Here is a 15,757-nt window from a genome sequence, read left to right on the forward strand (position 1 = left end):
CTGGACGTCAGGATGAGCCTTCTGACCATCAGAGGCATCTGAAGTGGACCACACGTCCAGGAATGGGCAGGTTCCTCTTCCACTCAATGTCTTCAGGACCAGCCACATGGTGGGGGGAGGTTTCGGTTCTGAGGTGGCTCAGAGTGGGTGGGGAAGGTGGAGACCATTGGGGCAGAGGAGGGGGAATAGGAAGCCAGCCCACCCTCTGCGCAGCTCCATCACACCCCACCCTTCGGCTTCCTTCTGCGCATGTCCTTCCCTCAGTAGATTGGAAGCTCCTCCAGGGCTGGCCTTTTTTTTTTTCCTTTCCTGGTATCCTGCCGCTTGGCACCGTGCCTGTCTCCCAGAAAGCAGCTAAATAAACATTCTTGGACTGACTGATCTCAGCCTCGCAGGGCCCGGGGCACATCTGTACTATTTACCTCGACATAAGGACAGTATTTTTATCTCCGTTTTACAATTAGGGGCAGTGATGTCCAGTGAGGAGTGACCCGCGCAACGTCAGCGCTGGGATTCGCACCCTAGAGACCAGGAACCACTTTCGAAATTTCCCTCTTGATCTGCCTTGGGCTCAGTGAGCATGCGCACGGCTACCTGTCCTTTCCCGTCCCCCATCTCCCGGACCCTAAGCGCCAAAGGAGAGAATGAACATGCGCAAAACCAGCGTTTTCTCCCCGCCCACCCGTGAAGAGGCGGAGGGAGGGGGAGGAGCGAGGAGTCGGGAGCATGCCTGAAGCTTGCGGGAGTCTCTCTTCCCCCTCCCGGACACCCACGTGCGCCAGCAGGAGCAGGGCACTGAGCGTGCGCAGCCCCCGCCCGCGCTCCGCCCTCCCTCCCCCCCAGCCGAGCGTGAGGCTATAAAGTCAAATGTGGAGCCATTTGGCGGGAAGAAGAGACGTAGCTAGGCTAAAGGAGTAGTTGTGCGGCCATGGCGGGGCGGCGCGGAGCGCTCATCGTGTTGGAGGGCATGGATCGCGCAGGGAAGACTACCCAGTGCCGGAAACTTGTGGCGGCCCTGCTGGCGTCCGGACACCCGGCCGAGCTGCTCAGGTTCCCAGGTGGGAGGCAGAGCCAGGCCGGGAGAGGGGCGGGGCCGGGAGGTGTGCGCGTGCGCAGTAGGCGGTGACGAAAGGGAGCGCGCGCAGTCCGTGGCTATGGCCACACCCACCAGAGCCCTGATTGGTCCGAGACGCTTAGGCGAGGGAGAGATCTTCGTCACGTGGGGAGGCGGGAGAACCAGGTTCAAGTTCCCTCCTTAGCCTTTTCTTAGCTGCGTGGCGTTCGGGGCTGGGCCTCTCCGACCCTCTCGGTCGGTCATGACACCTGCCTCGCAGGGTTGTCTGGAGGCGCGAGGGGGCTGATGTAGACCAAGCGCTTTGCAAACCTCGAAACGGCGGGTGTACCCGGTGGTGCCCCTCCCCCCCAGTAAGCCGGCCGCGTGGTCTTGGGGCACCCGCCCCCTCCGGGCACTCACGGGCGTGGGGGGCTGAGACCTCCGACCCTTGGAGCCGCTTCTTACTGCGGGAGAAACTAAGGCCCCGGAAGGCGCCGTCCCACCATAGCCCCTGCTTCCAGCCCCCCGATAGGTTTGCACCCACCTTCCTTCTGAATGCCGGCCCCGATCTTAAGGGGTTTTTCGGCTCCCTGTGGGTTGGTCCCTTCCCAGAGTGGGGTGGGCAATGAGCCAGAGCTTCGATGGGAGGAGGGAGGTGTGGCCTCCCCCGGGCCCACCCTTCTCTCCCTCCCCCACCTCTACAGTTCCAATCCAGGCTTCTGCCCGGTAGGGCAGCACCCACGAGTGACAGTGGCAATGACCCTTGCAGAGAGTCCGGTGAATTTCCATGGAAGGAAGAACTCCCACGCAGTGAGAACTCTGCCAGTGTAGACGGGGCACCTCAGCAGGGAGTGAGTTCTCCATCCCTGGAGGGCTCAGCTACTACTGGGGACCCTCCTCTCTGCAGCCTGGGATTGGCTGAGAGGTTGTGATGTCCTGTTACGTCACAGCTGCTCCATTACGTCACAGCTGCTCCATTACATCACAGCTGTTACGTCACAGCTGCTGGACCCCAGGGCAAAGCTTACCCCTCTCCCCAGCAGGAGAGGTTGCACTGGATGATCCCCAGGGACCCTGTCAATGCCGACTTCCCAGCCCTTTCTAGGCTGATGTGCTGAGGCAGGTGCATTGCTAGCATGACCTCTGTGCCCCCTGGACGATTCCCATCCTTTCCGTCCCCCCCACTTGTGTAGAAGCAGCCAAGCTTGGCAGGAGTTCAGTCTGTGATCAAAGGACTGTACCAAATAGGAGCTTATCTAATTAATATGTGCACACACATTTACATTAATCCTTCAAGCAATTATGAGGTATTAGTGTGGGCATCCTCTGGACAGGAACATAAATTACAGTCTCTCTAAGGCAAAAAAAAATCTCCCACAGAATGAACCTTTCTAGGCTTGTCCTCAGACCATGAACAGAATGACTCACCAGGCCTGGCTCAGACGCGCTTTGAGAACCTGAGGAGTCTAGAATAAGTCAGGGATGAGGGGAGGGTCGATGAGGGAGAGAACACACACATGTTGGGGTGCGCTTCTCACTCTGGTTGAAAGGTGGTTGCTTTCTCCAGTGTCAAAGACTTTCTCCAGCCTAATGTCATCCCCTCCCCCCTCATTAAGCACTTCAGGGCACCACCAGGCACTATGAACCTTGGTGTTACCTTGGACCCTTCCCTCTCCTCCACCTTCAACCTTCAGACAGTTAAGAAGGCCTGAGGACTTCCTTCTGAGCCCATTCTCTGTTCCCATTGTTGCTGCTCGGATGGTTACAACAGCCTCTTAACAGTTGGAGGGCTTTGATCCGTCTACACCCTGTCAAACTAAGCTTCCACATGGAGAGAGTTTAGCATTTCACCTCCGTTCAAAAATACTTGAGTGTTTTGGAAAGAGGCTGGATTAGAGTCAAAGTGCTGAGATTCAGCCTCTGCATGCTCCCTGGGACTGGCCACACAGATCTCCCAGAGATCCCTCTTTTGTTTTTACATCACACGTATCCCACCCATCGCAACAGTCCCTCCTAGGGAGCCGTCCCTTGTAATGAAGAACCAAAAAGAAGAAAAAGATGTCTCGTAAAACTAATCAACATCATGAAATAATCTCACTTTGTAGACCAAGAAGCTGGAGAAAGGTCTCTTCTCATATTCCTTCTTTGGAGCCACACTTGACAATTACAAATGGGTGTGTGTGTGTGTGTGTTGTGTCCCCAAACAGAATGGAAGATTCTGGAATGAAACATCAGGGCTTGTGTTTCTTTTCAATACCTCGCATTTGGCCAGGCACTCAGTGAATGCCTGCTCAATGAGATGGTGATTCATGCCATAATTCTTTTTCAGTGACTGAGTTAAATGTTGTCATTTGCATTGGTCTCTCTTCTCATAGCTCACATGCTGTTATTTTGCTGGTGTTAAATTTGGTGCTATTTGAGAAATGCCCCTGGGAGGCAAAGCGCAGATTGTGGGCAGCAAGTGGGACCTGCAGCGTTTCCTTGGGCCAAGCTTGTCTTATCATCCATTTTGGATTCTTTTTTCCACAGAGAGATCCACAGAAATCGGCAAACTTCTGAGCTCTTACCTGGAGAAGAAGAGCAACATGGAAGACCACACGGTGCATCTCCTTTTCTCTGCAAACCGCTGGGAACAGGTGTAAGGCAAAGATGTCGGCTCTCCCAGGGGACGGTTTGGCCAGACCCACCTTGGCCCTATTAGACACCCTCCCCTCCCCCGCTCCGCTTTTAGGGATACCAGTTTTGCCTGAATCTGGAAGTCAGGTAAAAGAGGCTCCCATAAAAGCAAGGCCAGGCCTCTTCCATAGAATTTAATTTAGAACATCTGCCCGGAGGTGGGGCTTGCTGCTGTTTGTGACTTCCTAGAAAAGAGATGTCACGGGCAGTTGCTTCATTTACAAGGTGTAGCGACCAGCGTGCTTTCCCTAAAAGGTCACTGATGTCAGGGCTTCCTTTGCTCAGAAGTGTCACTTTTCCAGTGGTGGCAACTGGAGGGCGCCTCCCCTGAGACCCTCCCTCCCTGTCTGAGCTGCCTCCTGGGAAGCTGGGGGAACCCCGCTGAGTCCTCCCGCTCCTCCAGCCGCATTCTCTGGGCCCGCCGCTCCCCTTGACCCGCCTGCCAGCCACTCCAGGCTTCTGTCCAGAGCAAACAAAGGAGCCTCCTCTTCCTCCAGGGTTCTCTAGCACGCTCTTCACCCACACCTTTGTTTTTCACTCGCTCCTCTAAGCCTCTTGGCGTGGCTTCTCCCCGCTTCTTTTCACAGAGAGCCTTCGGCCAAGTCTCAGCCCACCTCTGTGTGCTGGGCCTCCCTGGTCTGTGCCTGCTCGGGCCATAATCTAGCGAGGCTTCGGTTCTGAGACTGCATTCACTCTGTAAAGCCCACGTCCCGTTCTGTGTATTATTAGTCCAGATTTGGTCACTTTGTAAGGTCTACGGTTTTGGCGGGGCGGGCTGACCCTGGGCCGATGCACTCTCGGCCTCTCCTGGGCGCTTCTTGACCCTGCTGTTGCCCATTCTCCCTTCAGGGTGTCCCTGCCTCTCTGGGGGCCCTCCTCTGGGCAGCAGACAATTAAAAATGGCTTTGAGGGCATTTGGATTAGAGAATGAGCCTTCTCATCTGTCTTTGTTGTCTAGACCGCTGATTAAAGAAAAGCTAAGCCAAGGCATCACGCTGGTTGTGGACAGGTATGCCTTTTCTGGCGTCGCCTTCACAAGCGCCAAAGAGGTGAGTGATCAATAAGAGCGCTGACCATCACTCTGGTCCCTGAGGCGTCCAGAGCACTCAGCGTAGATGAGACATAGCTTTGCCCCTAAGTAGCTCCTGCTGACGTCCAGGGACAAGACGATGTCATCAGTGCCCAAGAAGGAGAAGGAATGGGTGCCCCGGGAGGCCCAAGAGCCAGGCTGTGGCCAGGCTGTCCCCAGGCCGGTGGACAACCTGGAAAGGCTCCCTGGAGGACTTGGCTTTTGAATTGGAGTCTGAAGAGTGGGGAGGAGTTCACCACATGGGAAGGGGAAGAGGGAGGGAATCCAGACTTAGGGAAAAGGTTGAGTTCAGGGGGTGAGTTTGCCAGGCATGTCTGCAGTCAGCAGTGTGGAGTCTGCAAGTGAGAATTCAGAGGTGTGGCTGGGGTAGCAGACTTTCTGAGGGTGGGAGGCCTTGAGTGCCAGGTCAAGGAGTTTGAATTGTCCTCCATAAGCAGCCCCGAGGATGCCTGGACAAGAGGGGAAAACACGGCCGCAGTGTGGGAAGGCACCTTTCCTATCGGCGTCCTTGTTTACGGGAAGGAGGGGTGAAGAGGCTTCCTTGGCATTGCAGGCTGGCCAGTGGACAGAGCCAGGATCAGCCGTGTGTGCAGCCCCATACAGGATGGGTCAGAGAAGGAATGGGCTGGGAAGGGGGGGGGGGGGGATCGAAAAGAATGGCTGGACGATGGGATAGGAAGAGAGTCGCCCGTCTGGGAAATTGCAGCTGCAAGTACATGGCCAGGCCGAGGGGGAAGGCAGGAGTGCTGGGTTCGAGGGACTGCCAGGCATCGAGGCACAGCCGCTGGGTGAGAAGGGTCTAAGTCATCTCCACAAACTGCTGGGTGGAGCTGGGCGGGCAAGAGAGAGGAGAAGGCGGCCAAAAGTGGACTCTTGGGGAATGCACCTGTGAGAGGGCCAGGAAAGAGCCCCAGACACCAGCAGTTCTGGGGGCAGGAGGGGAAGGAGGCTAGGCAGAGGCCTGAAAACCCACTGTCAGGTTTGGTCCTCATGACCCCAGAGGGGCCCCGAGTCCAGGCCAAGAGTGGGCAGCAGAAGTACTTAGACGTGGAATAGCGCCGTGTGACAACAGACAACATTTAAAATACCTGACGTCACAGAATTAATAAAACTCCAGGGGCCAATGGTCCTCAGCACACTCCTCTCAGTCATTTACTCCTTTTGTACCAACTCCGAAGTCGGCCCCCGGCCTCCTTTGACCATAGCCTGAAGCTTGTGGAAGGGAAGCTCTGGGAGCCTTTCTAACAAGGCCTAGTTTCTCAGCCTTCCTCACCTCAGGAACTTACCAGATAACGGTTACTGGGAGGATGGTATCCTCACATGGGCCTGGGATGGCTGAATGCCACACTGAAAAGCATCAGGCGTCAAGGAGGGCTTCTGTAGATCAGTCGTATAAAAGAAATGTGACCTGCCGGCTAAGCCCACTCTAGGCATCCCTGCTCCCCTCCCCCAGTTCTCTTGGGTGAAAAACACGGGGCCCTTTGTCTCTGTCCTTTCACATTGTTTCACCTTCTTTCTGGTCAGAATTTTTCGCTAGAGTGGTGTAAGCAGCCTGATGTGGGGCTCCCAAAGCCAGACCTCATCTTCTTCCTTAAGCTGAGCTCTGGGGAAGCGGCGAAGCGGGGAGACTTTGGCAAGGAGCGCTACGAAAACAACGCTTTCCAGGAGAAAGCTCTGCAGCGTTTCTACCAGCTCATGAAAGATGATACATTAAACTGGAAGGTGAGAGGAAACAGCTAGCCAGCAGGCGCACAGTAGGCCAGCAAGGCCCAGTGACTGGGGAGGGCGGGTCAGCCCGGGACCAAGAGAGATTAATTGGGGGGATTTCCGTGTCTCCTTCCCAGAAGGGAAGCTCCTTTGCCTCTCTCTTTGCTCTTGTGAGTCCTCTCTTCTCTCCCCTTCTGCATGTTGTGAGCCCTGAGCGTCATGGCCTGTTCTCTCTCCCTCCAATCTCCACAGAGGTGCCCCTTTTCATTGTGCCTCTGGTCCCCTCTTGTCTCCGAGCAGCTTTCCCTGCCTCTCATCTGGGGCATCAGCCCACTCCTACAAACATGTAAATGTCTACATTGATTCCTCATGTTTAAAAAACAAGCAAAAAGCCCTTCCCTCGACCCTACCTGCTCCATCCTTGCTCCCTGTTACAGCTGAGCCCTTAGCATCAACCTTCTGCCCTCCCCTCCCCCTTGCTGCACAACTCGGCTGAAATGGCTCTTAATTGTTGAATCCCAAGCCTTTGCAGCCTTTGACACTGTTGTTCATGCCGTCTCTCCTGTGTCTTCCGTCTTTCAGATCATCCTTCTTAGTCTCCTTTGCTGCGTCAGTGCTGGGACCACTTTTCTCTACAGCTGCCTTCTTGGCCATATCATTAGCTCCTTTGGGTTCAGTGATTTCCATGCATATGCCCCTTGGATCTCTATATCAAGCCCTCACCTCTCTCCAGGCCCACACCTTATAGCTCCATATAAATGCTAGCTGTCATTGTTATTATGTGACTGTGTAAACTATAGACTCGCTCTTGTGTTAGCGTAGGAAAAATTGAGTAGCATCTTATTCCCAGGATCAGGTTTCTTTTGTGCAGGGGCTAACATTTTCTGGTTCCTTCTGGCTGGGCTTCCTGGCTCGGCATAGTGGCCAGTGGCCCTGGGTGGCGTGTCTGCATTTAGGCGCTTGGGTCTTCTTTCACCCACAGGTGGGTTAGAAATAGCCTGTGGGGAATCTGCACCAGAGAGTGTGCTCGATGCCAGAGATTGGGTGGATGGGTTTGCCCTCCTCCAGTCCAAGGAGGATTCTTCTGCCCAAGGATCAGTGGGCCTAGTGTGGTGGGATAGAGTCCTCAGACTCGGGGAGTTACTTTGGGCTCCTTTCCCAGTCCCCATCCCAAACCACCGAACCCATTCTTATCTTGGAAAATCTAATCCCTTTTGTTCTTTCCTCTTGGTGAAACAGACCATCGATGCTTCTCAGAGCATAGAAGACTTACACACAGAGATTTACTCCCTCTCTGAAGAGACGATTGAAACAGCCCGAGAGACGCCCGTGGGAGAGTTATGGAAATAGAGATGGGGCCACCTGCTCTCTCTGCTCAGCAGGAAGGAGGGAGCTTGCTCCAGCACGGCCTCCCAGAAGAAAATGCTGATGTCTGAGAGCTTAAAAAGACCGCCGTGGCCGTTGTGTGGCCGTACGTGATATCAGAAGGCCTAACCTGGAGGTTCTTCATCCGAGCTGAGACCACGGCCATCCTTGTGAGGACCAGAACAAGGCATGAAGAAGATGGTGGCCCAGAATCGCCTTTCAGGGCCGCGGATGGGACATTTGTTTTTTGCTGAGCCAAAAAAGTGGTTTAAGATTTCTTCCAAATCTAGAACTAGAGAAAACTCATTCTCCTTTCTCGTTAGCCCTGTTCAGCTCCTTTTGCATCCTTGTTTTCAATTGAGATCATAGAAGTATTAGTGAAATAAATGAATCGTTTGGTCTGGTTTCCTCTATTTTAGGGTCGATGCTAAATTTGAATAATCTTGGATAGTCTAGGCTGACTTCAGCCCCAGTGTTAACCTGAACTATGTGATTGATGGTATTCTGTTTGAAAAGTTCCACTTGTCTTAATGTTGCGTCCTGATGTCCTCTAAAATACCAGCCATCCTTTGGGGATGAACGAGCAGTGGGAATACCCACAAATAATTCTCTTCAATGGAAATGCATAGCAGTGGAAAGCTTAATGTTTCCTACCCCTTTTCTCTGGATTCAAAATGTGGAATCTTCACCCTAAATTTGGCTTCAAACGAGAAGCACTGTTATAGTATTACTGGTGGCCTCCCATCTCCCAGAAGTCAGTTCTTGCTTTGGGCTTTGCCTCAGGGTGGGTGTGCCCTCTTAATACACCTGCTGGGCTGTAACCCTAGGGACTGGAAAGGTGCCTTCTCCCCAGATGGGGGACGAGGTGGGGGGAGCAGCCAGTGGTGGGAAAGCTGGGTTTGAATCCCACCCCTGACCTTGGGCTGTAAGTAGCACCAGGTCACCTCCGCTCACCTTGGCTTGTGTGCCTGAGAATGAAGATAAAACCCGCACCACTTGGCTTACAGGCCAATAAGCAAACCAAGAAATGTGGGCTCCTGTTAGAAATGCCTGTTGATTGTTGGGGACAGATAGCCTGAATAGCCCATAACTGGGCTTCGTATCTGGTGGAGATCATGTGCTCCTGTTTCTCTGTGCAGGAGCAGAGAAGAGAAATCGGAGCTGGAACCAGCAGTAAGTTCTCTTTCTGAGTCATGTTCTGTTGCCTTTTTTTTTTTTCTGTTGCCTTTTCTTAAGAGATGCTGTGACTGGCATTCAGCATTCGATTCTGCCCACTAGCGGTCATCAACACCAGTGGCTACATCTTAAAGGGGCCGTTTAGGGGTAGATGATGCCAAATGGCTGTTTTTGAGGGAGGATAATGGGTCCTCCCCTCTTCTGCCCCTGAGGCTTCTGATTGTCATTTGCTCATCCCCTAAACTAAGGTTGGCATTGGCTTATTCTGAGAAGACCCCTAGGAATAGCTATTGGAAAAGGAGGAAGAGATTGGCTAGAGTGGGTGGACGTGATCAGAGGGAGCAAGCCCAGAGGCTCTCTGTTCCAAATCTTAGTTTGCACATGAGGAAATCAAGTCCCATGGGAAGGATCAGGTGGGACCCCCTTTTCAACCATCCACTTGTGACAGTTGATGACATGCACACTTAAGGAACTGTCAAGGTCTCCCTTTGGTGGAGATGAAAACAGACTGATGGCAGAATTGGAGAATCGGACGTTGCCTGAGATGGGCAGTGGTTAGCCCACACTCTGCTGGGGCAGGGGGGAGGAGCTTGATGATCTAGGTAATGGTCTCAGCATATTTATAGATTTTAGAAGTTGGCCTGCAGTTGGGCTACTACTACCCCAGAAAGAGCCTCTGAATCAATGTCCCCGGGGCAATTATGCTAATCCTAGGCCTAGCCAAGCTGAGGGAAAATCTCCCTCGGTTGGTGTACAAACCTCATGCATTTGTTAAATGTAAAGTGAATGTGGAAGTGAGCTGACCCAGTCTGCAGTCTGCTAGCAGGTGCACGTCTTCATTCAGATGCTGGGTGTCATCTTAGGCACCTACAAGCCCGGAACATGAGGGAGGGACCAAGTGGCCGGCCGGCCGGCACCGGGGCAAAGCTCCCAATGTCCACGGTAGGCTTATGTTCGGGTGAGAAGGAGTTTGGTCCCACAAGTCTGAACTCTGCATTATGCTGCAACTAAATTCAGGATGAAACAAGCCAAAATGCGGCTTTTACCTTTTTTGCCCCCTCGCGTTTTTGAAGTAGAATGGAGAACTACAGTAGCTTCAAAGTAGTCAGGGTCACTGTGCCACAGCCACTCACACACCCTTGTGTGGGTGTTCACCTCTGCTGTCTTAATCACCGATTATAAGAACTTCCCTTTTGTATTCCCTTCACCAGCTGCCTTCCCCCACCCATGCCTCCAGCAGCTTGAGTGCTCATAGCTCATTTATTAAAAAGATCCCAAACGGGGTTCGGCAACGACCAAACACAGCTAGTGCACTCACAAGTCCTTAAACTGCTGCAGGTCTTTCTGTGATAAAGCATTGGCTCTTAGGCTTGAGCTCTGACCACTGCTGGGGTCAGGCTACAGAAAGGTAGGCTGTCTGCCACTTTGCTCTGAGAACAGGAGGCCAACTTCTAAGACAGTACCCACCTCTGGAAGGGCAGTGGCCAAAGAAACCCTGGCCATACCTGCTTCTGGGTTATGGGTTAAGCTTTCCCTTAAGTTCACATTGAAAGTATAGGTCTCGGGGGCGGCTAGGTGGTGCAGTGGATAAAGCACTGGCCCTAGATTCAGGAGTATCTGAGTTCAAATCCAGCCTCAGACACTTAACACTTACTAGCTGTGTGACCCTGGGCAAGTCACTTAACCCCCATTGCCCCGCAAAAAGAAAGAAAGAAAGAAAGAAAGAAAGAAAGAAAGAAAGAAAGAAAGAAAGAAAGAAAGAAAGAAAGAATAGGTCTTGGCAGCAGGAATAACAAAGGCACCACCGGTAAAGTGGCTGGTACCAGCTGCAGACCCCGGATGTTCTGAGATGTGTCCGTGCATAGCGCCTCACACAGCCTGGTTCTAAATACTCTGAATTCAGAGTGAATTGATGGCTCTTTTCAGAAAGGGAATGCATCAGTTAAGCCGGAAGATGTCAGCACATGTAGAGGTTTGGCTTCACTACAGTAATTGGGTTATGGTAAAGAACTTCAGAAGGTTACTGAAATAAAAGGCCCAAGGGAGCCCAGTCCTGGGGGCAAAGTCATGGCCCAGCGAAGCCTGTCTCCTTGGTGTGGTCAGTAAGACAGACATATGGAGGGAGGGGGAGCTTCTTTGAAATCATCTGATAGGGGCAGCTAGGTGGCACAGTGGATTCAGGAGTATCTGAGTTCAAATCTGGCCTCAGACACTTTGACACTTACTAGCTGTGTGACCCTGGACAAGTCACTTAACCCTCAATGCCTACAAAAAAAAAAAAGAAAGAAATCATCTGATTAGTTTTTTGATAGCTGAATGGTAATTCTCTTTTTCCATGTCAGAAGGAACAGAGAACAGATAGTCTTCCTTTGAGACAAATGTCTAAAAGACACAGATGTCCAAGTTGTACCAGGGTTACACTAATCTGTGTGTTTCAGTCATTACTAACCTCTTAAAGTATTGTAGAGCAAGGTGAGGCCTTGTTGGCCACCCCAGCCAAGACCCATTAGTTGCTGAGACTGAAGGAAAGCTGGTCTCCATCTGTGGACTTGTCTTCAAGGGAACTTAACCTGGACATCAATGCTTCTAATGTCTGTGCCTGTGTGATTGATAGCTCAATTATGGGAGTAATTCCTGGGGGGGGGGGGGACAAGGCCCTGAGGAGACGAACAAGAATATGGTTTCTAAGGAAGTGGGCACAAGTGTATCAACAAACCCTTGGCCTTACAAGTGTTCTCTCCCGTTACCCACCCAGAAACACAGATGTGAGCATTCATTTTTGCTTCCCTTGTTCAGCAGAACTCTTGGTTATGGTGACTGGATCCACGACCACAGGTTACAAGTACTTTGGGGCTATTTCTGCTAGCCCATTTCCAATGAGCCTTGTTCTGCTTCCTTGCTTAACCAGTGTGCCCCATTGTCCCACAGTACTATCTACTCAGAGTGCCCAGGTAGATGTGACGTCCTTGTTGGAAAGGATCACTTCCAAACACTTGCAATGGGATGCCCACTGGCACTGAAATCACCCAATTTGGTAGTGACACCATGTCACAGACCTTTCTTGGGCTTATGTCTTAGACAACATTTAAAGAATCCTTATCCAGGATGACTATCACCTACCTAAAAAAAATAAGGCTTTGCAAGTGACTACCACCATCATCTGAAAGATTAGGGAGTTCCATGAATTAGGATGTCTTTAAAAAGAAAATAAATTTGTATATCCATGACTCAAAATTTTAAATAGTTTGTTTTTGCTTTTTTGGTATAAGGGCTAACTTGGAATATTGTAGGACAAGACTGATGTTCCTGGGAACTAAATTAGACTCAGTTAAGAAAACTTAAAGCAAAGAAACCAATTTCCAAACACCTTTATTAAAACACAAAGGTCAGGGGCAGCTAGATGGCGCAGTGGATAGAGCACCAGCCCTGGAGTCAGGAGTACCTGAGTTCAAATCTGGCCTCACACACTTAACACTTACTAGCTGTGTGACCCTGGGCAAGTCACTTAACCCCAATTGCCTCACTAAAAAAACCCACAAAAACACACAAAGGTCAGAGTTGAGAATGTTAGGAATAGCCAGAACTTTTCTAAGAATCAAAACCCAATATATTGGGGTTTTTTTGTTTTGTGAGGCAATTGGGGTTAAGTGACCTGCCCAGGGTCACACAGCTAGTACATGTCAAGTGTCTGAGGCCAGATTTGAAGTCAGATCCTCCTGACTCCAGGGCTGGTGCTCTAGCTGCCCCCCAATATATTGTTTACTTAGCACAGTGCCTCGAGCTCAGTATATGCTTAACAAATGCCTTATATACATGAAATAACTCATGTTAACTACTTTAGCTAGTGCCTTGTAATGTCACAGTGATATGTCATTCATGTTTATGGAAGCATGTGTAGAGTAAGCTTGTTGAACAATGAATGGGGGCAGCTAGGTGGCAGAGTGGATAAAGCACCGGCCCTGGATACAGGAGTACCTGAGTTCAAATCCGGCCTCAGACACTTGACACTTACTAGCTGTGTGACCCTAGGCAAGTCACTTAACCCCCACTGGCTTGCAAAACAAACAAACAAACAAAGAACAATGAATGCTGGCTAAGTCACCTGCAAATTTCTATTCACCTTTCTGTGCTTTGAAAATATAGTTTCTGGGGCAGCTAGGCGGTCACCAGCCTTGGATTCAGGAGGACCTGAGTTCAAATTTGGCCTCAGACACTTGACACTTACTAGCTGTGTGACCCTGGGCAAGTCACTTAACCCCAATTGCCCCACCCCCCCCACCAAAAAAAAAAAAGAAAATATAGTTTCTGACTCCGTCGATGACCTTGACCCACGAGGGAAAAGATTAATGCTTTGTGGATAAAAGGAAACATTGTTTTGGGCTAGTTCTGGTGTGGAGTGCATTTGAATCGATACCATTATCTGATCCATACATGTCTAGCTACAGGCACTTCCCCACCAACGCCTGGTAAAGAGTTCAGTTTCATGTCATGCTCTTCTGGAAGGTATTTCAGTAGGAGATCCTCCTTGTCCTTAGGAATTTTTGTCACCTAAGTCCAAAATACTCACCTCTCCAGAAAACAGCATTTAAAATTGGACTTTCCTCTTCAGATCTGCAGATAGCCATGGTTTGCACTTGCAGATCACACTGGTCACCTTTTGTCCAGATTATCCCTCAAGGATCCTCATGGCTGTGGGCTTACTACTTCTTCTTCTTCTTCTTTTTTGAGGCAATTGGGGTTAAGTAACTTGCCTAGGGTCACACAGCTAGTAAATGTTAAGTGTCTGAGGCCAGATTTGAACTCAGGTCCTCTTGACTTCAGGGCCGGTGCTCTATCCACTGCGCCACCTAGCTGCCCCTTACTTCTTATTAATAAAAACTATGCTCAAGTTCTCTTGGTTCTTTCTACCTCTCAGTGTAACCAAACCAACTTTTAGCTCAAGATTCAGTAAAGCTTTCATTGGAGTCAACTCTAATAGTGAGTCAAGCTTTACTCACAAAATTGGAATTGTTCCTTAGAAGGCCCTTTGGAGTTGAGGTTTTTTGATGTTGGTAGTGGAAATAGTGGGTCATTCATCAATCTTTTTTTTGGTGAGATTTAATGGAGCCAAGGGGCAGCTAGGTGGTGGCACAAGGAAGAGTGCAAGGCCTTGAGTCATCTTCCTGAGTTCAAATCTAACCTCAGACACCAGCTGTGACTGAGCAAGTCATTTAATCTTGTTTGCCTCAATTCTCTCATCTATAAAATGAGCTGGAGAAGGAAATGGGGAAACACTCCAGTGTCTCTGCCAAGAAAACCCCAAATGGGGTCATGACCACTGAAACACTGAACAATGAGGCCCTCGGGTGGAGTAAGAATTGACTGCATGAGGGGGCAGTGGGACGTCAGTCCAGTGGTTACACAGGTTGGACTTGCCAAACTGGGGATTAGCCCCAGCCACTTTGTGGAGCTGGGATAATAATGATCATCACAATAACACCATAAGGTAGGGGCTATTATTCCTACTTGACTTAACAAAACTGAGACTGAAAGAGGCTTAGGGATTCAGCCAGGTTCACATGAGTATCTTGGGCCGCATTTTAACTAGGGTCTTCCTGATTCCGAGTCCAACAGCTCTATCTACTGAGCTGCCTCAGATGTACTTTCAGACTGGACAGAGACCTTCATGTAACTGAAATAAAGACTTCAGGCTCCCACTATAAATAGTTTTTTTTGGGGGGGGGCACAGGGCAATGAGGGTTAAGTGACTTGCCCAGGGTCGCACAGCTAGTGTCAAGTGTCTGAGGCCGGATTTGAACTCAGGTCCTCCTGAATCCAGGGCTGGGGCTCTATCCACTGCGATACCTAGCCACCCCCCAGTAATTGCATTTTCATTTTGTACAGAGAAATTTCCAAGTAAACGCAGAATGATTAAACGCTACTTTAACAAGAAAAGGCACCTTTTAAAAACTAGGCTTTTCCAGTTCTGAGGGTCTACACCACACACAGATATAGACGTGGGAATGGAGACCTCATCTCCTGGTCCTTCACAACCCCAGCAGGGATGCCTGCGAGACACTAGATACACAGGTGCTATGTCTCTGTCACATGTAGTTGATATGCTGCCCAACACTGCCTGAGCACCAGAAGACTGCACTCCTGCCAATTCTTAATCTGGTTGGGTAGAAGATGCCTGGCAATCACACTGACTGGCTGTTGGAGCTCCAGGCCTCGAGAGAACCATTGATTTGGTTCCCTTTTCTCTGCCTCTGCCCTTAGGCAAGACCACCACTGGAATGAGTAATGGGGGAATACGAGATTCTTATCTGAGCTCCAAGTGTCTGGACCCCTTTCCAAAAACAACTTCCTGGGGGAAATCGGTCAAGGAAAACCTTCCGTCCAGAAATAAGCTGTGAAGGCAAAATGAAGCATTTCACTCACCTGGGTGAACATTTCCTTAGACTAGAAATAAGCCCGTTGGTCAGACTTCTCTAATCCTCCCCGTTGTTGCCTTTTGAGCAGGTGTTGTGATCCCTTTCACATCTTGGGCTTAGAGGCACTGCACCCCGTTGTTGACCCCCCCCTTCGCGCCAGAGAAGTCTGGATTTTTTCTCTTTTTTATATGGGGTGTTTCCAGCCCCTCATTTGGGTTGTTTGGTCACAGGCTCTGTGTCATCTGTTGGACTTTGCATGTCATCTGTGCCTTCTGC

At 50.6% G+C, this 15,757-nt stretch overlaps 1 protein-coding gene across 1 annotated transcript; it reads left to right on the plus strand.

Moving 5' to 3' along the window:
- Positions 1–710: 710 nt before the first annotated feature.
- Positions 711–8,315, plus strand: DTYMK (deoxythymidylate kinase). The gene is made up of 5 exons (XM_043995244.1): positions 711–1,058; positions 3,584–3,692; positions 4,689–4,779; positions 6,345–6,542; positions 7,767–8,315. The coding sequence occupies exons 1-5, from the start codon at positions 929–931 to the stop codon at positions 7,875–7,877; spliced, it is 639 nt and encodes a 212-aa protein (XP_043851179.1). The 5' UTR covers positions 711–928; the 3' UTR covers positions 7,878–8,315.
- The last annotated feature ends 7,442 nt before the right edge of the window (positions 8,316–15,757 follow it).

Source organism: Dromiciops gliroides, chromosome 3, assembly GCF_019393635.1.
Source record: "Dromiciops gliroides isolate mDroGli1 chromosome 3, mDroGli1.pri, whole genome shotgun sequence".
In the NCBI taxonomy this organism is placed as follows: domain Eukaryota; kingdom Metazoa; phylum Chordata; class Mammalia; order Microbiotheria; family Microbiotheriidae; genus Dromiciops; species Dromiciops gliroides.

Coding starts and splice junctions, on each gene's coding strand:
- DTYMK (XM_043995244.1), top strand. CDS start 929: ATGGCGGGGCGGCGCGGAGCGCTCATCGTGTTGGAGGGCATGGATCGC. Junction 1,059..3,583: donor CGAGCTGCTCAGGTTCCCAG/GTGGGAGGCAGA, acceptor TTTTTTCCACAG/AGAGATCCACAGAAATCGGC. Junction 4,780..6,344: donor CCTTCACAAGCGCCAAAGAG/GTGAGTGATCAA, acceptor CTTTCTGGTCAG/AATTTTTCGCTAGAGTGGTG.